This window comes from Tarenaya hassleriana, unplaced genomic scaffold (assembly GCF_000463585.1).
Source record: "Tarenaya hassleriana unplaced genomic scaffold, ASM46358v1 Cleome6, whole genome shotgun sequence".
Taxonomy (NCBI): Eukaryota; Viridiplantae; Streptophyta; class Magnoliopsida; order Brassicales; family Cleomaceae; genus Tarenaya; species Tarenaya hassleriana.
The window spans coordinates 4,071,295-4,097,534 of record NW_010968505.1 but is presented as its reverse complement, the minus strand read 5'-3'; the positions used below and the strand labels follow the sequence as shown (position 1 = coordinate 4,097,534).

The window sequence follows — 26,240 nt, the reverse complement described above, 5'->3', positions numbered from 1 at the left end:
GCCCAATCAATCGGATTCGGAACCGATCTCCGAAACCGGGTTTGCTTGTTTGGTCTTTGGATCAGTAGGGTGTCAATGATGCTCATCCTACCAAACGGCGTGACTTCTTCTTAAAAGTTCTTTATTGATACACAACAAGATTTTATAGATCCACGTTCATGCTTACAGGTTTAAGTACGACACTACACAAAACACAGACAGACAAAACATCACCGACCCTTATTATTTCACACTGACCACGTACACACCATCTTCTTCTTCTTCTTCTTCTTCTTCTTCTTCTTCTTCTTCTTCTTTTGTCTGAATCAGGCAGGACATCAACCGGAGATGGCGATGGATTTGACCTGTGACTTCTTCTCCTCCGGCACCTTGGGAACAGTCACGGTCAGGACGCCGTTCTCCATCGAAGCCTTGATCTCCTCCATCCTCGCATTCTCCGGCAACCTGAACCTCCTCGTGAACTTCCCACTCGCCCTCTCCACTCGGTGCCATGTGTCATCCTTCTCCTCCTTCTCCCTGTTCCTCTCCCCGCTTATCTGCAGTATATTCCCATCCTCAACCTCCACCTTCACCTCCTCCTTCTTCAGCCCCGGCATGTCCGCCTTGAACACGTGCGCCTCCGGGGTCTCCCTCCAGTCCACCCTCGCGCTCGCAAACGCAGATACCTCGCGACTCGACTGCGGCGCCGACGACGTCAAGAACCCCTCCAACGGATCCCACAAGTCCATCGAGAACGGGTCGAACACGTTCGTTCTTCTCCCTCCGAAAACGCTCGGAATCAGAGCCATCTTCTTAGCTTGCTACCGAGAGAGATCACCGATGCTTTTCGCGTTTCCTTTGCTTTGTTTTTGATTCTCGTGTCTTGATGTTACGAATTAGACCCAGCCCCATATATATATAGAGAGAGAGAGAGAGGAAGAGAGAGAAAGTTCCGTAAGTTTCTTGCGCGTTCTCGGCTCTTTCTATAACCTTCGTTTCAAGTCTAGAACTCTTTATCCACTACTAATTTCAATTTAAAATATATATGGGCTGACAACTATCTGATTTATGCGGGTCCAAAAGCCCAATAACTTATAAGCCCATATGATTGAAATGAGATATCTTGATGCGGAGAAAGTATCCCACGCGCAGGATAAGCGCGTTATGAAAACGCGCCTGATTTGTGTGGCCTGTAATCCAGCGAAATCGCGGTTTTGCAGAATGCAAATCCAGGCGCGTGAGGTTAATCTTATTCCGTTACGGATTTCAAGTTATTTTAGAATTTGTCAAAATTCAAAGTATTTTGTAAATTTTAAGCGCCCAAGTCTTTGTCGAAACTCTTCAAGATAACAGAATCATAAGATTTTGATCTTCCTACATTTTTTACTTGACAATTTCCATAAAAAAAATTCTTAAGTAACTAAACATGTATAATGCGTATTAATTTTAATAATGGTAGTTGTTTGATATAATCAATAACACTCAATTTTAAAAAATTATATAAATCGTCAAATTAAATACCAAATTTTAAGAAAACTATCATCTGCTCATCCGACTGTTCTTGCGCATTCAAGAACATTCCGTGTCGGAACGACATGCATTCCATAGGCCAACGCGCAAACGGCTTGCCGTTTTTCTACCATGTAAGTATGCTGTCATTGTTAGGCCATAATATTGATTTGGGCCAAAAAAAATTATATCTTCGCCAAGTGAGTCATATTGAGCTGTAATTGAAACCCATATACGGTAATGGGCCTCTAAGCCCATGTGTGACACGTGCCAGTGTGTTTTTGAATTAATAAGTCGTGTCGTGTGTAGTCAAATTCGCTTACTATCACAATATTCATATTATATGATAATTTTTGTGCCGGAAAACTAGCATATGCCCATCAAGTCAATTTATAATATTTCCATCAATTTTACCCTTGTCATTTTAAATAATAAAAAAAATAAGGTTACCCATATATACGCACACACACACACAAAATAATGATTTAGTATTCTTATAAAATTATTAGTTTGAAAAAACAGAAAAATAACTATAGAAACCCGAATAAAAAAACAAATCTGTCCGAGTGGTACATATGTGTGTGTGTGTGTATATATGTGATGCGACGGCTAATGAGGATGGCCATGCACCACGTAAGAGTCGTTGACACCGATCGGATTGTCGATGTCGGTCATGCTCTGTTCATTCGCGCTTTGACTTGCCACGTGGACTGCTCCCGTTCCATGTGGACGCACCTTCTTCGATCCCTCCACTAGCTCCTATACGCCACACAACAATCTTTAAATCTTGGCAGGGGAACTTAAAAATTCCTCAATTTGTATTTTGGAGTAATATTAATTCTTAAATTTGTAGAGATGTCTATTAATTCCCAAACTTGTAAAATTGAACACGTTAAATTCTGAACTTGTTAAACGGTTCCATAATCATCCATAATATTATTTGGTAAAAAAAAAGAGTTGATCGATCCGACGTGGCGGATATTTTCTGAATTGGCTCACCACGTCATACACCACGTCGGATCGGTCAACTCGTTTTTTTGACCAAATAATGCTATGCACGATTATGGAACCGTTTAACAAGTTCAGGATTTAACGTGTTCAATTTTGCAAGTTTGGGAATTAATAGACACCTCTACAAGTTTAGGAATTAATATTACTCCAAAATACAAGTTCAGAAATTTTTAGGGTTTTTTCCCTAACCTAAGATATGCATATATATATATATATATATATATATATATATATTGTTCATTCAAGTTAATAAGAAATGAGATTTTTTTATACGTAAAAAATACCTGAAATTTTCTTAACTTGTAATTTGGTGGAATATTAATTTCTGAACTTGCAGAGATGTCTATTAATTCCCGAACTTACAAAATTGAACATGGTAATTACTAAACTTGTTATATAGTTCCATAATCGTCCTTAGTGTTAATTGGTCAAAAAAACGCATTGACCGATCCGACGTGGCGCATGACGTGTCGAGTTAACTCAGAAAATTGATGCCACGTATGCAATTTCCGGTTTTTCGATAAACCGTGTTTAATCGAACCGATTGAATAGTAAACCGAGATATGCGACCGCTGCTTGAGCCGTCGACTAGACCGGTTCGATTAAACACGGTTTTTCTTGCCGGCAAACCCATTGATGATGGCACATTTCCCCGAAGGTTTTGTTCGTTATTTGGCCACTCACTCTGACGCTCGTTCGTGCAAGAAGTAGAAAAGACACCGGAGATTTTAACGAGTTCGGTTACCGAGATAAATCTCGGACCTACATCTCGACCGGACGGTGCCGACGAATCCACTAGAAGAACCAAGAGAAACCAACAACCGGCGACCTCCATAAACACCGGAGGTTCACTCCAAGAAAGAATCGGAAAAACATGACAGCCCTTGAGATACAACTGATGGATATGATGCTCTAGTATGATCATACGATATGAGAACCATGTATGATACGATATATTTATTGGATGAATGTATCGTTTGTTCATTATTTATTTTGCATATTTGATAAATAATGACATCCATGGACCATTATGAATGATCCTAAATTCCTTTGTCGATTTTCATTGTGGGAGCAATGATGAATTAAGACTAACATGAGGCGTGATGGATGATCATGGTGATGATCATGTGTATTGGATACGGATCACGGTCACGAGTACTTGTTTGGAACAAGTGACTGGATGACTCGCGTGAGATTGTCGATTGGATTTTATCCATGACTTGAATCTCACTTGATGGTTCACTTTAGATCCTCAGACCTGAGATATCTATTGTATCCATCATGACGAGTAATGTACTTTGATTGCATCAAACATCGTCTTTAACCGGATGATTATAAAGGCGTGGCTCGGATACATTACGAATCATGTAGTGGATAGTAGATAGTCAAGATGAAACTTTGTCCCTCTCGAAAGAGAGAGATACCGCTTGGGCCCGTCGTAAGAGTGAGACTGTAGAAATGTGTGGTCGCACTATAGATAAATGTCATCTATCTCTTACAGTCTACTCGAGATATGACAAAGCATTCGAACTATGAGTTCGATTATGATATCGTGAGACAAAGAGAATCATCGTTACAACTTCTCTGGCTTTTCGGTTAGACGACATCTAACTCTTTCCGATACGGGTAATCATAATGTCTTGCTAGAGACCGCTTATGATTTGTAAAGCGAGATTGGATCTCGCGTTTACTGCCGTATTCGAAGGAGCCTAAAGGGTCACATACATATGGGATGGACGTGTATGGACGGGATCGAACGAACGAGAAAAATCGGATTTTTCTCCGTCTTTGAGGCCTAGTCCGGAGCTGACCAGGAGTTGGTAAGCCGGACCAGACAGAGTTGGGAGAAACATAATAATTGGTCGAAAAATTAGTCTGGTCCGGAGCTGACCAAATGTTGGTTCGGCGGACCAGACCAGTCAGGCTAAGCGTTTTCGCGTTAGCTCGGAGTTCGGCTGGTCCGGCGAACCGAAATCTTGGTCCGCCGGACCAACAAGTCAGGCGGACTGAGGGCACGGTCCGGAGTTCGGCTGGTCCGGCGGACCAAGTTTCTGGTCCGCCGGATCGCGAAAATATCGGACTGTCGGCAGTGAAATGGTCTTGGTCCGCCTGACCAAATGTTGATCAGCTCCGGACCAAGAACCTGACCAAACTATTCCGCGAGTTTTGCGTGCTTGGTCCGGCGGACCAAACGTTGGTCAGCCCCGGACCAAGCGTCAGAAACCCAAAGTGCGTCTTTTCTTCCCCTTTTCTTGGTGGGAAGCAGGTGAGACGAACTAAGACTCTCTCTCAATCATTCTCAAACATAAGGTAAGGTTTAGAGAGAGAGAGAAACTCTCCCAAGTGTTCTTGAACACTCACACAAGAGATTTGATCTCTTCAAACTCTAGCAAGCTAGTTCCCAAGTGTTGGAAACCATCCCAAGGGTGTGGACTACTCAAGAGGATGTTGGCTCTTTCAACACCTAGGTTGTGATCATCTAACCGCATCAAGATTTTGAATCAAAGTTTAGATTTCTCTCCTCAAGAAGTTTTTCATCGAAAGATTGGTCCGTGGACGGTTCAAAATCGTTTTGAACGCCAATTCCGCTGCGTAAGTCCGCGGACCAGATCCTAGCACTGTTTTGAACCGGCGGTCTAGGATCCCGTGTAGTGATGTCAAAGGAGCCAGCTCGGCCCAGCTCGGACCAGCTCATCACGAGCCAGCTCGTTTTCAGCCCAGCTCGTTAAGCCCGTTTATATTCGGGCCAAGAAAATTCTGGCTCGGCCCAAGTCGCTCTAACTCGCGAGCTAGCTCGCGAGCCAGAACCAAATTTATCTATATCCCTTCAAAAACATCTGAAATTATATACTACTATATCCAAAAGATACACCAACATAAAAAGAACATATCCTAAACCATAATGTATGTCTGAAATCATAAAATCATGTCCAAATCATAATCCATATCCAAAATCATAATCTATCCATGTCCAAAAATATAAAACCTTGTCTAAATCAGAATACCAATTACCAACCAACATAACAATTTCAAGTTTCAACATATGACAAAAGAACATTCACCAACCAAGTCACCAACCATCCAACAACAATATATCGTGCATTCAATTCAGATTTGTTGCATCATCACTTCCACCTCCATTGTCGCCTTGATTTCCACTTGCATTGTTGACAACTTCAACACCAAAAAGATATGTTAGTAACTTACATAATTATATTGAATAAATCAAAACAGAAGAATAAATATAAATGTTTACCCGTTAATTCTGAAAAACCTTTATACCAAGACCTAGCACATATTAACGATTGCACACTTGAAGGGAGAAGTTGGTTCCTATACTTGTTCAAGATACGGGAACCGATACTAAATGATGATTCTGAAGCCACCGTGGTAATGGGAATGCTTAAAATATCAGCGGCCATAAGAGCAACATCGGGCATCCGATGTCTATTATCTCTCCAATATCCCAAAACATCCAAATCATGAAAATCCACCACTCTCAATCTTTCTTCATCCAAATAAATGTCCAAATAGGATCTTTCCCTTTCTCCTTCAATATCGGGATCATCCAAATCAAAGTAATCCTATAAATTTAAAAAGAACTGTTAGAAAAAGTTCAAATTAAAAACTATTATAAAAATACATATGTAAGATACTTACATCAAGTATATCAATCATAGAAACAGAGCGTGATGAACTTGCATTTGGAGTAGTGACATTACGAGATGAACTTGCGTTTGTTGTTGTAGTAAGTTTGTCACTTACAATAGTTTGATATTCTTTGTACAACATGTACAACTTTGTCTTGAGAAATTCTAACTTCTCATTTGCACTCTCTCCGTCAAGCTCATTCCAACAACGCCTCAAGAATTGTAACTTGAATCTCGGATCAACTATGGCACCCATAGCAAGTATAACGCTGTAATGCTCCCAATATTTGTTGAACTTGTCTAGCATTCTCAAACTCATCATTCTAATATGATCATCGCTACTAGCCACATTCTTCTTCAGCAACTTTTCAATCTTAAAAATCTGTCCAAAATAAAGATTTGAGGTACAATAAGTTGAACCAGACATCAAGACCGTGATCTTGTAAAAAGGCTGTAGTAGCTCACATATTCTTTCCGCTCTACCCCATTCTTCACTCGAAGGACAATGCTTATAACCTTTATCAATCACTTTCAATCTAGCAAAGGCTCGTTGATACTTTAATGCCTTCTCAAGCATAATAAACGCAGAGTTCCATCTAGTAGGTACATCCGTAGTCAAGACAGCACTACCACCACCTTCTATGCAACTCTCAAAAACATCCATCCTTCCTTTTGAAGCTTTCACATACCTTACACTATCTCTAATTTTAGATACAGCATCACCAAGTGTCTTTAAACCATCTTGCACAATGAGATTAAGTATATGTGCACAGCATCTTATGTGGAAGAATTCACCATCACACAATAAATTGTTATCTAAGCAAAGCCTCTCTTTCAAAATCTCTTGGCAACAATCATTTGCCGAAGCATTATCTAACGTAATGGTGAAAATCTTCTTCTCTATCCCCCATTCCTTCAGTAAATCATGAATCTTAGTAGCTAACGCTTCACCGGTATGTGGATGAGGCAAATCTATGAAAGACAAAATCTTGCTGGTCAACTTCCAATCTTCATCAACATAATGAGCCGTCAAACATATATATCCTACAGTATCGATGCCCGTCCAACAATCCGAGGTCAAAGATATCCTACTTGGAATCTTTTCCAAATCAGATTTCATTCTTTCTTTGCCATCTAAATACAATTGTTCAACCCGAGTAGCCATAGTATTTCTACCACAAAACTTAAAATCGGGAACCATATAGTTGATCCAATCTCTTAAACCATCATACTCCACAAAAGTAAAAGGAAGGTCATGAGTTACGATGAACTTTGTTAACTTTTCCTCGGCTATTTTCTGATTCCACTTCTTCGTTATTCTAACATTTCCCTCGGCATCCCTAATCACAGACCTCAAATCCAAACACAACGGCTTCTTACGACATAAATGCTCTACATGTCTTTTCATAGTAGAAGTTCCATGTGCATCATGCCTCTGGGTATATGTTTGTTTGCAATGATCACATTGAACCTGTGTTTCACTAATCCTTGTAAAATGATTCCACACTTCAGATGTTAATTTTCTTCGCCTCTTTCTAGAACTTACAGTTGCTTGACTATCCCCAATTACCGTATTCTGAGTCTCTTCTTGTTGTGTTGTATCCATCTCTTTACTTCCATCCAAATCTTCCCTTGAATCCATCTGCAATAATAAATCCATACGTTACAGATTATATGCATACATTATATGAACATACACATACAGATTGTAAATATTGTACACAGATTATAAACATACAATATATCAACATACACACTCAAGATAGACGCAATCGATGAATCATGAAAAGAAGCAGAAACATTCAAGACAGAACAACAAACAAACATGAATTATGAACTAACAGAAACATTCGAGAGACAATCAAAATCGATGGTGAAAGAGAGAGTATGAGTCGGACCTGAGCGAGTCGAAATCGCTGGCGAAAGAGACTGGCAGAGCTCGATGGGTCGAGAGAGGCGAGAGCTCGACAGTTCGGGAGTGAGCGAGACCGAGAGGGGGGAGCGAGAGACAGATCTCGACAGTCCGAGAGTCCGAGAGTGAGCGAGACCGAGAGAGAGAGGCAGGATCGAGACCGAGACTGGTGACAGCGATCTCGGCGAGCAGCAACCGGCGAGAATCCGAGATTGAGAGTGAGAGAGAAGCAAGAAAAAAAAAAGTCTGCGAAACTGAGAGAGAGAGGAGGGAGGAAGCGGGCAAACATAACAAAAGAGGTTAAAATCTAAAACCCTAATTTTTTTTTTTTGAGATCACGAGCTAGCTCGTGAGCGGCCCGAGCCAGCTCGTCTAGGCTCGGCTCGTCACGAGCCGGCTCGTTCAGCTCGTTTATTATTCGGGTTCAAATTTCTTTGGCTCGGCTCGGTCATAAAGGAGCTAACCGGGAGCCGGCTCACGAGTTCGGCTCCTTTTGACATCCCTAATCCCGTGTGACCCAACAACAACTGAGAACCAGAAGGCTCTTACCAAGACCTTCAATCTCACCTCTCTCCTTGGCCGTCTCCGAGCTCCGGCGTCGCCGAGGCTCCTCCATCTCCGAGATCTCTTTCTTTCTCCCTCACGATCGCCTCTGCGATCGCATCTCCCTTTATCTCCCTCGAGCACCGTGCATCGTCGAATAACACCAAATAGGGTATTAACCCTAAATCACAAAACGCCTCGTTTTGAATAAGAGACCGAAGCCTCCTTCTCAAGGAGAGGATTCTATTTCTCCGCCAATGAGCCTTAAGACCCAACTCCCATGTTATTGAAAAACCAGGAATTGCATACATGAAATCAATTTTCTGAGTTGGTTCGACACGTCACGCGCTACGTCGGATCGGTCAACGTATTTTTTTTGTCCAATTAACGCTGATGACGATTATAAAACTGTTTAACAAGTTTAGTAATTAGCATGTTCAATTTTGCAAGTTTGGAAATTAATTGTCACCTCTGCAAAATCAGTAATTAATATTGCACCAAATTACAAATTCAAAAAATTTCTGATATTTTTTAAATTTAATATACGAATAATTGTCCAAAACAAACCTTCAGATCCGTCGTTATTCTTGCCTCCTCCTCCGCCGCTTGAAGTAGAATCGCTTATGGCATAGAGCTCCAAAGCATTGATGAATGGAGGCAAACTCGAACCGGCATTTGACTCGAGCAAGAGCTCAGTATTTGAACTAGCCAACACGTCTCTCACGACCACCTGCGTTGCTTTCCCGAACTCCGGTTTGACTGGACCTAAACCCACTTGCTTGCCGCCGAATAAAATGTTGAACGAACGTTTCAGTGACTGTCCTATGCTCCGTGGCTCCGAGAAATATATGTCCAAGTAAACAGGTATTCCCCTTAGTGGCAGAGTCGGGTCGACGAGTTTTATGTATTTGGCGGACCAACCCGTCCTTAGAACTATCTCTGGTGGCTTGTTCGGTGCACCTGACACGTCTATCGTTGAGGTCGTACTCGTTAGTACGGCTAACGAGAAGTCCCAAGGTGGTATGAGCCATATCATACTGTAAGCCGTAAGGGTCCGAAGGGTAGCTGAAGAAATATGCGGTTTTTGAGGTTAGATGAAATTCAGTAAACCGGATCAAGACCGAACCTACCAAACCAAAACTTGAATTTATCCAATAAATTATATAATATATCACCAAGATTAAAGTGTAAAAAACATTGAAATTCTGAATTTAACATGCTCTTGATTCAAGAGCGAGTCAAATAAACCGTAAAGATTATATATCTGTCTCCATTTTCATAATGGATTCCGTCGTTTCAGAAACGTAACCGGATTATGTCAACTAGATCAACACGTAAATGTAAAATTGTGGATCTCACAAAAATGAGACTAATAAATTTGAAAATAGTTGCGTGGTCTAAAGAATATAACCCAAAATGAAAAAAGAAAAAGAAAAAAAAGAAAAAAAAATATTTCATCCGTGGGAAGCATTTCTGGTCGCTCCGAGAACGTGGGAAGGGAAGTTGGGCATGGCACAAGCTGCTGAAGCTTCGGCAAACAACCAGATCTCTTCTTCGTTGTCGGGTGGGCAATGGGGAAACATGTATGTTTTGGTATGACTCATGGCTTCCTCTTGGTTCCCTTATCTTGGTGACAAGTTCAATGGGCCCTAGATTGCTTGGCGTTCCTCTGGCTTCGACGGTTGCAGAGGCGACCTCGTCCGATGGTTGGCTCCTCCACCCGGCGCGATCGGGGAAACATGTATGTTTTGGTATGACTCATGGCTTCCTCTTGGTTCCCTTATCTTGGTGACAAGTTCAATGGGCCCTAGATTGCTTGGCGTTCCTCTGGCTTCGACGGTTGCAGAGGCGACCTCGTCCGATGGTTGGCTCCTCCACCCGGCGCGATCGGACGTTGCTGTATCTATTCACCAAGCCCTTATTGCTCACCCTCTTCCGAGAGATAGTAGCAGCCCTGATCGGTTCTATTGGTCGGGAATGCAACTGGACTCTCAACTACCGCCGTTTTCCACGAAGTCTACATGGTTGACACTTTACCCGGCGCCACCCCGTGTTCCGTGGAAGAATGTAGTCTGGTTTGCTCGTTCTGTCCCTAAACATTCCTTCATGACATGGCTTGTGGTTAGGAACAGGATCCCAACACGTGATAGGATGAATGCTTGGGGGATTAACACACCGACTTATTGCGCCTTATGTGGTGACGAGGATGAAACTGTTTCTCATCTTTTCTTTCGATGCTCCTACTCTGACCATATATGGCCAGGTGTTTTGAATCACTCGTCGTTCTCTACGTCGGGGCACCATTGCTTGGAGGAAACTCTGTTGTGGTTGAACTCTTGTGTATGTCCAAGGTCTGTCAAGTATATGATTTTACTTCTTTTCCAGACATCTATATACATGATATGGACGGAAAGGAACTCGAGAATCCACCGATCTGAGTCTCGGCCAGCTGAGGTGACTCGTAAGGACGTTATTCGGTTCACTCGACGGAAGCTTTCCTCGGTTTAGGCCGATTTATCACCTCCCGCTGCAGGGGATACTATCATGTCTTTTTGGTTCCGTAACTTTGATCCTTTATGATGTTTGGCTCCTGAACTTTTGGCTTATTAGGCTGATGTAACTTAAAGTCTCTTCGTTGTATCTCAACAGTTGTATTTAATAGAATTTACCGTTTACCAAAAAAAAAAATCAAATTCCGCCCGTGGTTAAAATGGAAAAAATACAAAAATGGTATCTACATATAATCATTTTGTTTTACATTTTTAATAGATCATATAAAATAAATCTAATTAAAAAAAATTATTATACATGTCTAAAATGTGATGTAGCGTTGGTCATTTAGGTTATTGAAAACAATCTAACATAAAAAAAAAACTGTTTTTGAAAAAAGAATATCAAAGGGATAATAACATTCACCGATCCATTAATACGTACATTAATTTCGATTGAAGAAGTAGTCCTAGTATGCATACCTTACAAGAACATTGGCACCGTACGCAAATCTTCGTTTGAGGATCAATCCCTTGTTCGGACCAAGATCGCCGTGCATGTCGTCATCCAGGCCTATAACTTCGATAGACGATATAAAAGGATTTAGAATGGGAGACGTGCGAACAAGACAAACGCTCGAATGTCTCGGTGTTTTCCGGAACAAATATAACCTCCGAGAAGTAGTAATTCTCGAGAAACAAAGATATTACGATGGTGACTCGGTGTTTTCCGCCGTAAACAACGTCGAATGTCGGCGACAAGAATAGGCCGTCGTAGTTGCCGTAGAAGAACGTCGTTCTCATGAGGATTTTCGCGCCTTTTTTGACCAGAATGTCGGAGTAACAGTTGCTTTCTCCGGTCGGAGAGTGCTGAGTGTACTTTTCGAGACGGTGGCGGAAACCTTGAAAGAGTCGCCGGTCGAGATGAAGCCTTTGTCCCCGACCCATTTTACGCCGTTGTCGTCTACATAGGAGCCTGATGTTCCACAGTCGATGCTTATGTCTGAAGGAAATATTCATGTTTTCACCAAAAAAATATTCATGTTCATGCATAAGTACGTATACGTACGTCATGGTAATGAAGAAATAAAAGCTTTGTTTTGTGAAATCGAAAAATGTGTTACGTTAAATGTAAATGTGTGATTAATAATAATGTAATTTGTAACTACTCACTATCGGCGAGAGATGGGATGATGATGATGATGATGATGATGGTGGTGGATATTGAGAGTAGGAGAAGAAGAAAAGTGTAAGCAGCCATGGCCGATTCTTCTCCGACACCATTTGCGTACTACACGCATGAACTTGTGTGTATATATATATATATATATGTACTGTTGATTGATATATTTATTGCCATTTGGGAATTTGTACATTCCTTAATTAGACCTTTCTATTGTTCCGCGATTCGTTCAAACTATATATATTTCTATTGTAACATGCTCTAGACATCCAGGCAATTGAAATTATTGTGTGTGCGCATGTGTATGTATATGTGTGTGTATATATAATGTATCAGAATTTAAAGAATAATAATAACAGAAAATGCGTTATAAAATTAGATGGTGGGTAATAGGCTTTCACGTTTTGTCGTTTGTGAAATGTGAAACCGTAATTCTCTCGCTAATCAATAATTTTTATGCAGATGTTAATTATCTGCAACGTTATATCTTCTTTTCAAATTATAACTAAAAAATCATTCAATCTATATATAAAATATTATACTGTTTTGTACTTTGAATTTTGTTATCTCATGTCGTAAACACGTTTAAAATTAATTTTACTATTACAACATTGTGTAATCCCTGGATTACCATAAACATTTATACACTTGTTAAATGTATGACTCATTTTCCTCCAACGTGGAGAGGGATTAGCAAGTGGACCATATATATATATATATATACACGCGGCAGGACAGTGGTGCATTTGGAGCCACAATACAATTGATACCGTGGACTTCATCGATATGTAATATTTGAGGGTATATTCCGGTTTTATTGTATTTTAATTTATAGAAACTATGTGTTGGTAAGTGATGGTTTATAATAGCAATTAAAAACTCATTTTAGTTGGTATATTATACTACATAAATTAAACACTATATATTTTAGTTGGCATATATATCTCCACTTGTTTTATTTATCAGTATTTATTTAGATAACCCTATTGATATATATATTTTTTTCTAAGTCAACGGATTTTGCAAGGGAGACGCCGAATTTAATCATTTAGTCAATGGCAATTTTTTGCTGTCCATTAGAACAGTTAAAACATAAACTTATCGCCGCTGACTAATAATTATTTACATTTATTACGAAAATGGTAGATCAAGACGAGGATGATATATCGAAATTAATTTTTCTTCTTATTGTATTCCAATTATATATTATATATATATGTATATTCTTATACGAAATTTTTTTTTTGTTTTAAGGTGTCCGGTGTTTCATTTTCTATTAGATATAACCTCAATTACTTTTTGGACCTCATATCAATCGATCAAATTAATTTAATCAGACATGATATTACAATCATGTCATGAAGGGAAAAAAAAAACATAAAAGCAAAATACTAGAATTCATGCATGCATGATGCATGCAATTACGCATAAACGAGATTGGCTATCCCGGGTGACGGAGATCATCGTTCGCCACGTACGAATAGTTCGCACCGATCAGGTCCTCGATGTCGTTCATGTCGACCTCGTTCGTCGGATGGTTACCGCCGTTTTGCAATCCCCCTTGCCCAACTAGAGGAGTTGCTCCTGTCCCTCCACCTGCCAATAAAACATCAATTTCATTTATATTTGTATTATTCCAAACCCTAATTACAATATCGAATATTGGACCGAATGGAATATTGGATAAAACATTTTTATTTATTAATCAAGATTTTGCAAAACGTGGTTTACCTGCGACTGGAACTGCGACCGCAGGTTGTTGTGGCCTCGGCGTTGGTTTACGTTTCTTTACGAAGAAAAACCCAAACAAAGCCGAGAGAAGAGCAAACACCGATCCGAGTGTAACCCCCGCTACGAGGCCTGCATTGTTCTTCTTCTTCTTGGTCGGTCCATTGCTCGACCCACCTATACATACATGGATATGATCTTATTAAAGATGTATGTATACTTTTCAACAACGTTTTTTCCATTAATATGTCCGAACGAATTATATCACAGAATCTTGAGAAAATGGATGACCACAAACCTCCCACTATATTGTTTCCTCCTGCTCTGCTTCCTTTGTTCGTGCCACTCGAACCTTAATTTAGATCAACAAAGAAAGAGTTTGAAGATTTATATAAAAAAAATTATATATCGCACATAGAATAGTTCAACTAATATGATCGTGACAGAAAGGTCACATATCGTCGCCATCGGTTATACTAGGTTAATATATACTTTATGCCATCGAATTTTTTTGTAAGATCTGGGTTATTCCTTGAATAAAACTCTCTCTATATATATTTAATTACGATAATATATATCTTTATAATAATATATAATAACAAACCTTCAGATCCACCTTTTTGCCCTGCGCCTCCATCTGTGCCCGATCCTCCTCCTCCTCCTCCTCCTCCACTTTGGCTGCCACTTATTGAATAGTACTCCAAGGCATTGATGAGAGGCGGCAGAGTCGAGTCACCGGTGGATCGAAACACGAGCTGAGAAGCCGAGCTAAGCACTACGCCTCTCACGACCACTTGCGTCGCTTTCCCGAACACAGGCACGACCGGGCCCGAACCCACTTGCTTGTCGTCGGCGTAAATGTTGAACGATCGTTTCTCGTTCGGACCAAGATTCTGGGTCTCGGAGAAGTACATCGCTAGGTACACCGGAATTCCGGCGCTGGGGAGAGTGTCGTCGGAGAGTGTTAGGCCATCGGCCGACCAAGCTGTCCCCATAACAATCTCCGGCGGCTTGTTCTTGGCCGTGGATGTGTCTATCGATGCTGCGGTGGTCGAGAGCTCGGTAATTAAAAAGTTGGACGGTGGTGCAACCCATAGTCTACTGTAAGGATCCAATGGATAGCTGAAAAACAATTGCAAGAAGGGGAATTAAATGTTATCGTAAATCAAAACGGAGACGAATCAGACCGGAAAATTGCAAGAAACCGGAAAAAATGCTATCCGAATCAAAATCGAACAGAACAAAACTGCAAGAACAGAACAAAAGGATCATGCATGGCTCGGCTTAACATGTAGACATCAACCAAGGTATTCTGGTTCAGAAGTTTTGATTATGTGTTATATAAATTGCAGATTTATGTGTTATATAAATCTAAATAGTAAGGAATTATTTACACTTTTTTTCATATGGTAAATGTACCTTATAAGTCCTTTAGCGCCATACGCGAATCTTTGTCGGACAATGAAACCTTCGTCCGTACCAAGATCACTGTACATGCCAGCGTCCAAGCTCACAACTTCAATGGCGGATATGAAAGGGTTGTCCGCCTGAGATGTACGGACAAGACAGACACTGATGTTCCCGCTGTCGGGGACAAATATAACCTCCGAGAAAGTGTAGTCCCCGTCAATCAACGAAGTGGTGACCGTGTCGCGGTGTTTTTCGGCGTAGACGACGTCGAAAGTCGGCGAGGAGAACTTTCCGTCGTAGTTACTGTAGTAGAACGTCGTCCTCACGAGGATTTTCCCGCCGGTTTTGACCGGAACGTTGGAGTAACAGTTGGATTGACCGGTCGGAAAGTACCGTAAAGTGGTTAGGGCTTTGGAAACGGTGTCCGTTATGGAATCCGGAACCTTGGCAGTCTGGCCGGCGGTGATGAAGCCTTGGTCGCCGACCCATGTAACGTTATTGTCGTCCACGTATGAACCGGTGGTTCCACAGTCGATGCTTATGTCTGAAATCTCCAAAGTTAGTGAAGATTAATTATCAAAAGGGAATTTCAGAAACTATATATGAGAGATTTGATTACAATAAACGTAAGATAAATAGATATTAATGATTATAGCTTGTGATTACTCACTGTCCGCGAGAGAAATGGCGGAAAGAGAGAGTAGAAGAACAAGGAGAAGAAGAAGAAGCCGAGTTGAAGCAGCCATGGTTGTGAACTGTCTGATCATCGTTAGTTGATTTGCGATTGTTATCTACATATATACACGCGCATGAATTTATATATGTGTGTGTATATATATCGTGCATGCATACACTTGCATAGTTGCATTTTTTTAATAACTTTATACGCGTATTTATTAATAATTTTGTTCTCTTAGGTACTCTAAAGGGGAGGTTCTGAATGGGGAAGCGAATTTCCTTTTGAATTATTTATTTTTGGGCCTTAATTTATATCATGTGTATATATATATATATATAGGCGGGTGTGTCTGGCATTTCATAATAGAAATTAAATGTTCACAACTATTCATTGTAGACAGAATCCATGGTCTTAATTATTAGTTGATCCACTCGAAGTTTATTGTAATTCCAAGCAAATCGTGTGAAAAACAAATTGACTTTGACTGATATGTCAACTTGTAGTTATTATCTGTAATTTCATTAAATGTTAGTTAATATAATGTGATGGGCTGTACATGTTTTGGTTCACAATTACAATTGGAAGATTTTGTCAAAAGTCAAAGTCTTCGGAATTATTCGGCGCAGCTTTATTATGTCAACGGCTCTGGTCCATTATGATTATCTCTTTACATGTGCACTGCCACCGTATATATATATATATATATATATATTGGTCAAATTTCGTGTGCTCCGTTTTCTCCGCATTTTATGGAGGATGGATTATATATATATATATATATATATGTAATTTATCCTATAACTGATATCTTATACATATATATATATATATGTGTGTGTATATATACATGCAAATTATTCGTGTGAGAATCAGACATCTCTTTTATTTTTGTGAGTTAAAGAAAAATTAGTGAACTAAAATAAATAAATCACGTAAACGGGACGGGAGACGATGAGGCGGGAGAGAAGGACAAACGGCAGGCTGTGCGAGTTTAGGATCTGAAAACGCTGCGGTGGTTTTGTCCAAAGCTAGAAGAGCAAAGGCCTGCCATCGGGCCGATATCCAATGAGGCCCAATTAAATGCGATGCCAATTGTTTGGGCTTATCGATATATATGTATAGGCCCAAAAAATCGGCCATAAAATTAAAGATAATAAATTTTTAAATATATATTACAAGGCGGTGACGATCATAGTTTTCACACGGTTTCCAGATTTTATTATTTGATAGATTATAATTTATATATATACCGCTAACTGCCAACTCTTCCAAATATGTAATATTAATATTCAGCGGCGAGACTCCAGTTGTCGTTTAGTTAGCATTAAATAATTATATTATATTTTAATAAAATATAATACATATGTTAGTTTCCCGTAAAGCTGACGATGGATGGGGTGGTTAAAGAGCGTTATCATTTCTGTAAAAGCCCAACTTGGATACACACGCACAAAAAAAAAATAGCCAGTGGACATAATTTATACATATAACTATATATATATATATATGGTAATGAAGCATATTTATTTCGTTTCGAAAATCGATATTAACCATTTGGGAAAAATAGTTTGGCATATAAAAAAAGGCAATAATGAGTAACGAAATGTTACATTCATTCGGTATGTTACCATTCCGATTTTTTTTTCCGGTAATTTCTTCTTCTTCTTCTTCTTCCACTTTTCTCTTCTCTGTTTCTCTCTCATCCATCAGAAACCATTTGAAATCTGGGAAAATCAATCCCTATTTACTCCAAATCTCTCTACCCATTTTTTTAAATTATTTTTTCCTATTCTTGCCTAGACCGGCCGTTTTCATAGGTATTGCTTCTGCTCCGTTCTATAACCTATATATATATATATATAGATGTAGACATAGATGCGTAGGTTGTGTATGTATAGGGCAAGCATTAAAATATTGCCTCTTCGTTTTTGCAGAGTTCATAAGGAACTGGAACTCATCATCTCCTGTAACCAGTCTGTTCTTTGCTGGATCTGTTTAGTTCCAAATACAGATTTGATCTATCAGGGGGGAACAATACAATCAAAATCTTGGAGTTCAGTTCTTTTTTTGTTTTTGTTTGTGGGCTCATCAACTGTTCTTGAAATTTGGTACCTTTTCTTAAACCTTGGAGTACAGTTACCTTTCATGGATTTCTTGTCTTAAAGGTGACATTTATTGTTTCGTTTCTTAATTTATCGGTTAGTTGTCTTGTTTTGTTTTTTTGGTCATTTTAGCTCTTCGCTTGATCTTAGAAAGGTTTCCGTTTCTTTCTTTTCTTTTTTTTTTGGTCCTGGTTCCTTTTTGTTTACTCGGTAAACCCTAGTTTTGCTGACGCCTTACCATTAAATCTTGACTGATTGAGTCTTTTTTTCTACAAATTTCTCTTGTTTTCTTGTAAATTTCCAGCTTTTGTCCAGATGGGTGGTGAAAAGTTCGGATTTTTCGTCTTGATTTCTTCGGTTTCTTGCTTGATTTGCATCTGCCATGGATTCATACCTCTGGATAATTACCTCATCAACTGTGGATCACCCAGCAATGCCACGGTTCTTGGTCGAGTCTTCATGTCTGATAAGCTAGCCTCGAAGCTCCTTACCAGTCCTCAAGAAATCCTTGCAAGTAGCAGCAACTCGGGCAATTCCGATTCCGACATTGACCAGACAGCGAGAGTGTTCACAGAAGTATCCAAGTACACTTTCCCCGTCAGTAGAGGCCGGCACTGGATTCGGCTCCATTTCAATCCATTCAATTACCAGAACTTCCAAATGGGTTCTGCCAAGTTCTCTGTTTCTTCAGGAAAGCATGTTCTTCTCGTTGATTTCACAGTGAAGTCCAGAGTTGTGAAGGAATACTCTTTGAATGTCACCACTGATGATCTCGTCCTCACGTTTACTCCCTCGGGGAATTCGTTCGCCTTTGTGAACGGCATAGAGGTTGTCTCTGCTCCAGACACATTGATCACTGATGATGCTTTGTTCATAGGAAGTCCAGGGAGGTTTCAGGGCTTGACATGGCAGGTTCTTGAGACAGTTGCTAGAGTTAACATGGGTGGACCTCTCGTTACGCCTAATAACGATACCCTTTCAAGAACTTGGGTTTCTGATTCGGGTTTTATCCTCGGGAAGAATCTTGCCAAGAGTGTATCTAAGATCAACTCTGTTAAATATCTCACTGGTTATGCAACAGAAGATACTGCACCAAGATTTGTCTATGGAACTTGCACCGAGATGAACTCGGGAGGTGACCCGGGTAGCAATTTCAACATTACTTGGGTATTCGATGTCGACCCGGGTTTTCAGTACTTCCTCCGTTTCCATTTCTGCGATATCGTGAGTTTATCTCTGAACCAGCTCTATTTCAATCTTTACGTTGACTCCAAGACTGTTGTCGAGGATCTTGATCTCAGCACATATTTGGCCAACAATCTGGCCGGAGCATACTTCATGGATTACGTGACACAGTCCCCAAAGGATACTGATAAGCTTCGTGTGAGCATCGGACCATCAATTGCTCACACTGATTACCCGAACGCAATCATGAATGGATTAGAGATCATGAAGATGAATAACTCATTAGGTCAGCTCAGTGGCGGGAAATTTGTGCCCGGAAGTTCAAGAACTAAGAAAAATCCCGGTCTAATCGTCGGTGCAACGGTTGGCCCTTTGCTTGCATTACTGGTTTTAGGAGCTTTCTTTGTGTTGTACAGGAAACGGAGCCATGGCCAAGATGCTCACTCGAAGACATGGATTCCTCTGTCTACCAATGCAACTTCAGGTACAATGGGAAGTGGATACTCAAATGGAACTACACTCGCGAGTATAACTTCCAATGTAGGTTATCGTATACCCTTTGCAGCCGTTAAAGAGGCCACGAATAGCTTTGATGAGAATCGAGTTATCGGGATTGGTGGTTTTGGGAAAGTTTACAAGGGAGAGCTAAGCGACGGCACGAAAGTTGCTGCTAAAAGAGGAAACCCCAAGTCTCAGCAAGGACTTGCAGAGTTCAGGACAGAAATCGAGATGCTGTCACAGTTTCGCCACCGCCATCTGGTTTCCCTAATTGGTTACTGTGACGAGAACAACGAGATGATACTGATTTACGAGTACATGGAGAACGGAACATTAAAGAGTCATCTTTACGGCTCGGGCCTTCCTAGCTTGACGTGGAAGCAGAGGCTTGAGATATGCATCGGAGCAGCTAGAGGGCTACATTACCTTCACACCGGTTATTCAAAAGCTGTCATTCACCGAGACGTGAAATCCGCAAACATATTGCTCGATGAGAGTCTCATGGCTAAAGTTGCAGACTTTGGACTGTCAAAGACTGGACCCGAGATCGATCAGACCCACGTGAGTACGGCTGTGAAGGGAAGTTTCGGATATCTCGACCCGGAGTATTTCCGAAGGCAACAGCTCACTGAGAAATCGGATGTGTATTCATTCGGGGTTGTTCTGTTCGAGGTTCTGTGCGCGAGACCAGTGATAGACCCGACACTTCCGAGAGAAATGGTGAATCTTGCAGAGTGGGGAATGAAATGGAAGATGAAGGGACAGTTGGAACAGATTATTGATCAGGCTCTTCACGGGAAGATCAAGCCAGATTCGCTAAGGAAGTTCGGGGAAACTGCAGAGAAATGCTTGGCTGACTTCGGAGTGGACAGGCCATCCATGGGAGATGTGTTGTGGAATCTGGAATATGCTTTGCAGCTACAGGAAGCGGCCATGGACGGTGATCCTGAGGAAGACAACAGTACGAACATGATCGGAGAGCTACCTCCTCAGATCAACAATTTCAGACACGGAGACACAAGCTCTAATGTTCAGGCGGAAGGGCAGTTCGAGGAGTCGAACATGGACGATATCTCGGGTGTCTCCATGAGTAAGGTTTTCTCGCAGCTGGTGAAATCTGAAGGAAGATAGATTCTGAAAGCTGGGAAATGCCCACAAAAACAAAAAGATTTGAGCTTTATATTTTTAGAAACAAGAAATGGGATTTTCACGTTGTTCCTGTACATTTTTTTAGAAACATTGGATTCTCAAAAATCACATATCTTCGAAGACACCCACATTCAAAAACTGGATTATGTTTTCATCCTTACAGACATCAGTTTGTTTCATTTTAGCCAAACCGGTGTCGAGTTGTAGAACTCCAAATCTTTGGTCTCATCATCTATTTCTTGTCTTGACCAAGCCCAATTTCTGTTCTTCCAGACTGGCATTATCCAGTGCAATCTAATTCCCCAGCATAAGAAGATAGTACTGAGAGTGATTTTATTTAGAATCAATGAAAAAAGATGATTACAGACAAACACAGATATTAACATTAGAAAAAAAGTAGTAAATTTTCCATTTTAGAAATTATTAATCTCATCGCTAATAATCAACAGATCAGCATCATCAACCTTAGTGGTGGTGCCACAAGACATCCACTTTCTTACATCCGTTACCACGTCGTTTTGCCCTTCCTCCATTTTCTCCGGTCAGTCACGTCACCATTGCCGACATTGGGTTCTTCTTTTCACGAGAAAATGTAGCTCCTGAGATACATTTGTCGACAAAATATGTCGTCGACCACCGCACAGAGTTGGCTTCCACCGCGGGTGATGGATCGTACAAACCCGGCATCGGCAATCGGCCACTTGTGAAGGGTCGCGTACGTCGTGGGATGCACACGACGACGTTGTTTATATTCACAAAGTCATCTACGCATTTTGATGCCATTGTCAAAATTTTCAGGGCACTTGTGAAATCTGTGTTGGGCTTAAATTCGTTTCTGATTGTATGCATACACTTGCATGTACTTATTTGTTTGTGTATATGTCTGCGTTTGGGGTACTGAGAATAATGGGTCTGACGAGAGAGAAAATGTCAAAGAGAGATGCAAGGCAATAAAATCTCACGCTAGCAATAAATCCAATTGGAAAGCGAGACTCGTGATTCCCTGGAATCAAGAGATAATGGCATTGTTTGACATATGACTAACAAATAAATAAAATCTTTTCATGAAAATTGGTTGACCATAAATTCATAACGGATATCTGATCAAATGTATTACATAAATTACATAAACACATTGGAGGATATAACCGAATGTTGAAACTGAATTAGTTCAGACGCAAGAAATCAGGTTTTGTCCGATTCTATCGATCTCATGTCGCCATTCCAATAATTGGAATATGAACCATCGGCACTATATCAAAAGCGAACACGGAAACATGGGCATTTGAAAACGAGTAGTTACAGAAACGATAACATCGTCGAGATCGATAAATCCCTATAATCCAGTTTTCAGAATAAAGCAAAATCAAAAGGCAAACAGCAACTGCAACCAGATTGGAATTTGCTAGATCTCAAAACCCAGAAGACAAAACCTAAAACAAACACGAGATTTTAATAAGATGAAACCCTAACCACCGAATCCGTAAAGAGTCCTTCCTTGCCTCTTGAGCGCATACACAACATCCATGGCGGTCACCGTCTTCCTCCGAGCGTGCTCAGTGTAGGTAACGGCATCGCGAATGACATTTTCCAGGAAAATCTTGAGGACTCCACGAGTCTCCTCGTAGATCAGACCACTGATACGCTTCACGCCTCCCCTACGAGCCAAACGCCTAATTGCAGGCTTTGTGATTCCTTGGATGTTATCTCTCAGAACCTTCCTGTGACGCTTCGCTCCTCCTTTGCCCAGCCCCTTGCCTCCCTTTCCACGACCCGACATTTTCCCAGAAAATTACGATTTTCTCAAGAAAATAAGCTTACAAGTTTCAGAGAGAAGAATGACTCTAAAGGTTGCGATGAAAGGAGAGATCATATTCATATTTATACGCAAGATGGGGGTTTTAATTTGAACCCTTGGATTTTAGATTAGATCCAACGGCCGGAGATCACGATCCGAGTGAAGGAATAAATGACGTATTGACCGTCGATTATATCCAATGGACGGCTGATAGTACTGATCCCTGTGTTAGCTGAGTTGCCTCCTAAGATACGCTTGTAAATTGGGTGCGCGGGGAGAAAGAAAGGAGCGCGGAATTGGGAAAATTTCAGAGGGAGCAAGTTTTTTGGGCTTCCAAAAATTTTCAGGGAATAAGTTTTCGCACCTATTTTTTTACAATTTTCAAGTAATTATTTAAATTAACTTCACTCCCAATTTCAACATTGCTTAAACCAAAAAAAAAATCAACATTGTTTATAACAAAAATCATCGACAACGGAAAGAAAAGTGCCCGAGATGATAAAAACATGTATGGCAGTGTGTCATGTTTCCGCAAATGTTCCCTTTCGTTTGATCAAAACCGATTTAATTTGGTTTGATACCTCTGAAATTATATAAATATTTATTTTAAAAATCGGAATCAAAATTAGGATAACATTTTCCAATCCTTTTTCAAGTAATTATTTCGGCATTCTCAAATCCAGAAGGCAGAAACTGAACGCCGAAAGGCCAAATCATAAGAATAAAACTTGTCCATTCGAAGGGTGACTCTAATGCCCTCTTGAAGCCTTGAAAATATCTAAAAAATATCAGTGTATGATTCAGCAAGTGAAGCTCTGTTTCCATTTGTATCCCAAACCGATTCAAAGTTACAAACTTTGCAAATTAACAATTCATGGGGACCAAAACTGTTCAACATCTGGGATCTGGGCACTGCTAAATCCAACAATACATCCGCGCTCACACATTTCATATGCGTATCGACAAAACCCATGACTTGCAAAACGTACGGTACTGACATCCGTTTCATATCCTAAGCTAATCGACGAGACAGAATCCAAGGCAAACGAGGAGAGGGAATGGCATCAGATATTCCATAGTCTAAAATACAAACCCTAGAAACTTCAAAACCCTAACCCCCAAATCCGTACAGAGTCCTGCCTTGCCTCTTGAGCGCGTAAACGACGTCCATGGCGGTCACCGTCTTCCTCCGAGCGTGCTCTGTGTAAGTGACGGCGTCGCGAATGACGTTCTCCAAGAATATCTTCAGGACTCCACGTGTCTCCTCGTAGATCAGACCGCTTATACGCTTGACTCCACCTCTGCGAGCCAACCTCCGAATCGCCGGCTTTGTGATTCCTTGAATGTTGTCTCTCAGAACCTTTCTGTGACGCTTGGCTCCTCCCTTGCCCAGACCCTTCCCTCCTTTTCCACGGCCAGACATTTTTTCTCGGGAAAATTAGGCTTTTCTCGACGAATTTGAGGAAATTTTGCAGATGGATTTTATCCAGAGTGGGATGGGGTTTTATACCTATCATACAGCTGCGATCTCGATCAGTATGAAAAAAGGGTGAGGTGTTAACCGTTGGATGTGAAACAATCGACGGTTGATAATGTCGATCCGCGTGAAGGTAAAGTGCACCAATGATTGCTGACTGCTTGCATTGGTCCAAGATTATATTTATGGTACGAGTTCTAAGTTGAATTAAAATTGGATGGTTATATATTTTCTATAAAAAAAAATCGTATCTGAATTTATCAAATAAAGTAGCCGAATAACCGCAAACATCTTTTAAAAATAAATATTTTGTCGTAATCGAATAGAATCTATATAACTAAATTGAATTAAATCGAATTTAATATATAATCCAAAGGATTATAGTTTTTTCAGAATCAAAATAACCGAATTTGAATATAAATTAACCGAATCTGAAATGAAATTCGAATAAACCATAAAACTATAATATGGTTACAAGGTCAATCGATTCAATTTTTTTTCTATACATTGTTGAATAATTTTCAGCTACAAATATATATTTGTTGAATAATATTACTCGATAATATTGCTTTGTCGACTAAAACAACTCGAGATAGTTAAAAAAAAAAAGGGCTTAATGTTATAAAAAGGATTGTTACTATAATTCAATATCTTTCAAAGGATGCATGAAATTTAAATTAAAATTATTTAAAATATATATATATGACAATTGGTTAAATTAAAATTTAAAATTAAGATCAGGAGGTTAAGTTACATTAATCCACATGGCTGGGTTGGGATAGGTTTATGCAAGGCCCATTAATAGAATTTATTAGTGAGGCCCGATCATTTCGGCCCAATTTAAAACAACTTTTATACAGAGCAGTCAGAGAACAAAATCTCCCGGGAGAGCGCGTCCGCATCACCGAGAGAGAGAGAGAGAGAGAGAGAGAGAGAGAGAGAGAGAGAGATGAGGCTGTTCGATCCATGGCCAGTGTTCTTCAAGAGGGAATGGAAACGTTGTTGGCCGTTCATCACCGGTTTCGCCATCACTGGAGCCATCATCACTAAATTCACTGCTGGGCTCACCGGTAAGTCGTCGGAATCGGATCCATCTCTCTCTCCGAAGCCGACTAATTAGTAATTTCTTATCACTGATCGGTGTTCATGGAACTGTACCGAGTTTACGTCGGTTATTTTCGCCTGGTGTTTTGTGGTTGTTGTCGGATCGGTGATTGTGGAAACCCTAATTGATTAAACGCCGATGATATGCAGAGGAAGACGCGAAGAACTCGAAGTTCGTCCAGCTTCACAGGAAGAGGTAACTCCTTACCCACTCGATCGATTGCAAGTCCCCAATTTCAGAAGTTTTTACGTCTGTTAATGGTAATCCGTATCCGTGTGTTTTTCCTCTGAGAACCGATCCGATCTTGGAAATGTGGTCGAATGGTGAGAACTCACCGACCTTAGAGGAGACGTCTATTCATGTGTGAACTGTGGAGGCTAGAGACGTTTAGCAGACATTTTCCTTGTGCTTGAATCTCGAATTTCGATTTCTGTCGGTTCCCCAAGTGAAATGGAACTGCATTTCTCAGTATATGATTTGGGTTGTTATGTATATGAATTCCATGGTTATACATATATATATACACACCAAATTCTACAACCCCTTTCTGCTCCCAATGATTCTGTTGCCGTGTTTCAGTTGATCCGTGGAAGAGAAATGGAGAAGCTGAGGGTAAGCATTTCACGGGAAACATAGGATGATTCTTCAGCTCTCAGTCTAGCTCATAAACATGAAAGGAGAGAGCATTCTTCTTCCACATCCATCCACACCAAGAATAAACACCTCTTTTTCCTCTCTCTTTCACTTGGAGCTGTTGAATAATGTGAAGCAATGCTTTGATGTTTGAAATGGGTTTTGTTTTGTCCACTCTTAGCTACCTCCTCAGATCAACA

At 40.4% G+C, this 26,240-nt stretch overlaps 7 protein-coding genes across 10 annotated transcripts; 2 read left to right on the top strand and 5 right to left on the bottom strand.

Moving 5' to 3' along the window:
- Positions 1-104: 104 nt before the first annotated feature.
- Positions 105-886, bottom strand: LOC104799456 (17.6 kDa class I heat shock protein 3-like). The gene has a single exon (XM_010521992.2). The coding sequence runs from the start codon at positions 786-788 to the stop codon at positions 318-320; it is 471 nt and encodes a 156-aa protein (XP_010520294.1). The 5' UTR covers positions 789-886; the 3' UTR covers positions 105-317.
- A 10,677-nt stretch (positions 887-11,563) lies between these two features.
- LOC104799729 (uncharacterized protein At1g24485-like) lies at positions 11,564-12,354 on the bottom strand. The gene is given in 4 exon segments (XM_010522370.1): positions 11,564-11,734; positions 11,736-11,959; positions 11,962-12,096; positions 12,267-12,354. Coding segments are annotated over 4 exon segments (618 nt in total).
- A 1,205-nt stretch (positions 12,355-13,559) lies between these two features.
- Positions 13,560-16,234, bottom strand: LOC104799454 (uncharacterized protein At1g24485). The gene is made up of 6 exons (XM_010521991.2): positions 16,085-16,234; positions 15,424-15,958; positions 14,609-15,126; positions 14,303-14,356; positions 14,008-14,181; positions 13,560-13,872 (listed from the first exon to the last, which is right to left on the bottom strand). Exons 1-6 carry the CDS (start codon positions 16,179-16,181, stop codon positions 13,718-13,720), a joined length of 1,533 nt encoding a protein of 510 aa, XP_010520293.1. The 5' UTR covers positions 16,182-16,234; the 3' UTR covers positions 13,560-13,717.
- A 1,426-nt stretch (positions 16,235-17,660) lies between these two features.
- Positions 17,661-21,135, top strand: LOC104799453 (receptor-like protein kinase HERK 1). Of its 4 annotated transcripts, none has more exons than XM_010521990.2 (3): positions 17,754-17,910; positions 18,028-18,201; positions 18,500-21,135. In XM_010521990.2, exon 3 carries the CDS (start codon positions 18,511-18,513, stop codon positions 21,007-21,009), a length of 2,499 nt encoding a protein of 832 aa, XP_010520292.1. In that variant the 5' UTR covers positions 17,754-17,910; positions 18,028-18,201; positions 18,500-18,510; the 3' UTR covers positions 21,010-21,135. The 4 variants fall into 4 exon arrangements, with proteins under 4 accessions (XP_010520289.1, XP_010520292.1, XP_010520291.1 ...); XM_010521989.2 differs by having other exon boundaries at positions 18,028-18,258; XM_010521987.1 differs by lacking the exons at positions 17,754-17,910; positions 18,028-18,201 and adding an exon at positions 17,661-17,712.
- A 1,123-nt stretch (positions 21,136-22,258) lies between these two features.
- On the bottom strand, positions 22,259-22,888 carry LOC104799452 (histone H4). The gene has a single exon (XM_010521986.2). The coding sequence runs from the start codon at positions 22,805-22,807 to the stop codon at positions 22,496-22,498; it is 312 nt and encodes a 103-aa protein (XP_010520288.1). The 5' UTR covers positions 22,808-22,888; the 3' UTR covers positions 22,259-22,495.
- Positions 22,889-23,621: 733 nt separating this feature from the next.
- LOC104799451 (histone H4) lies at positions 23,622-24,308 on the bottom strand. Its single transcript, XM_010521985.2, has one exon. The coding sequence runs from the start codon at positions 24,246-24,248 to the stop codon at positions 23,937-23,939; it is 312 nt and encodes a 103-aa protein (XP_010520287.1). The 5' UTR covers positions 24,249-24,308; the 3' UTR covers positions 23,622-23,936.
- An 874-nt stretch (positions 24,309-25,182) lies between these two features.
- LOC109116048 lies at positions 25,183-26,217 on the top strand. The gene is made up of 3 exons (XM_019200784.1): positions 25,183-25,372; positions 25,557-25,602; positions 25,987-26,217. Exons 1-3 carry the CDS (start codon positions 25,252-25,254, stop codon positions 25,988-25,990), a joined length of 171 nt encoding a protein of 56 aa, XP_019056329.1. The 5' UTR covers positions 25,183-25,251; the 3' UTR covers positions 25,991-26,217.
- The last annotated feature ends 23 nt before the right edge of the window (positions 26,218-26,240 follow it).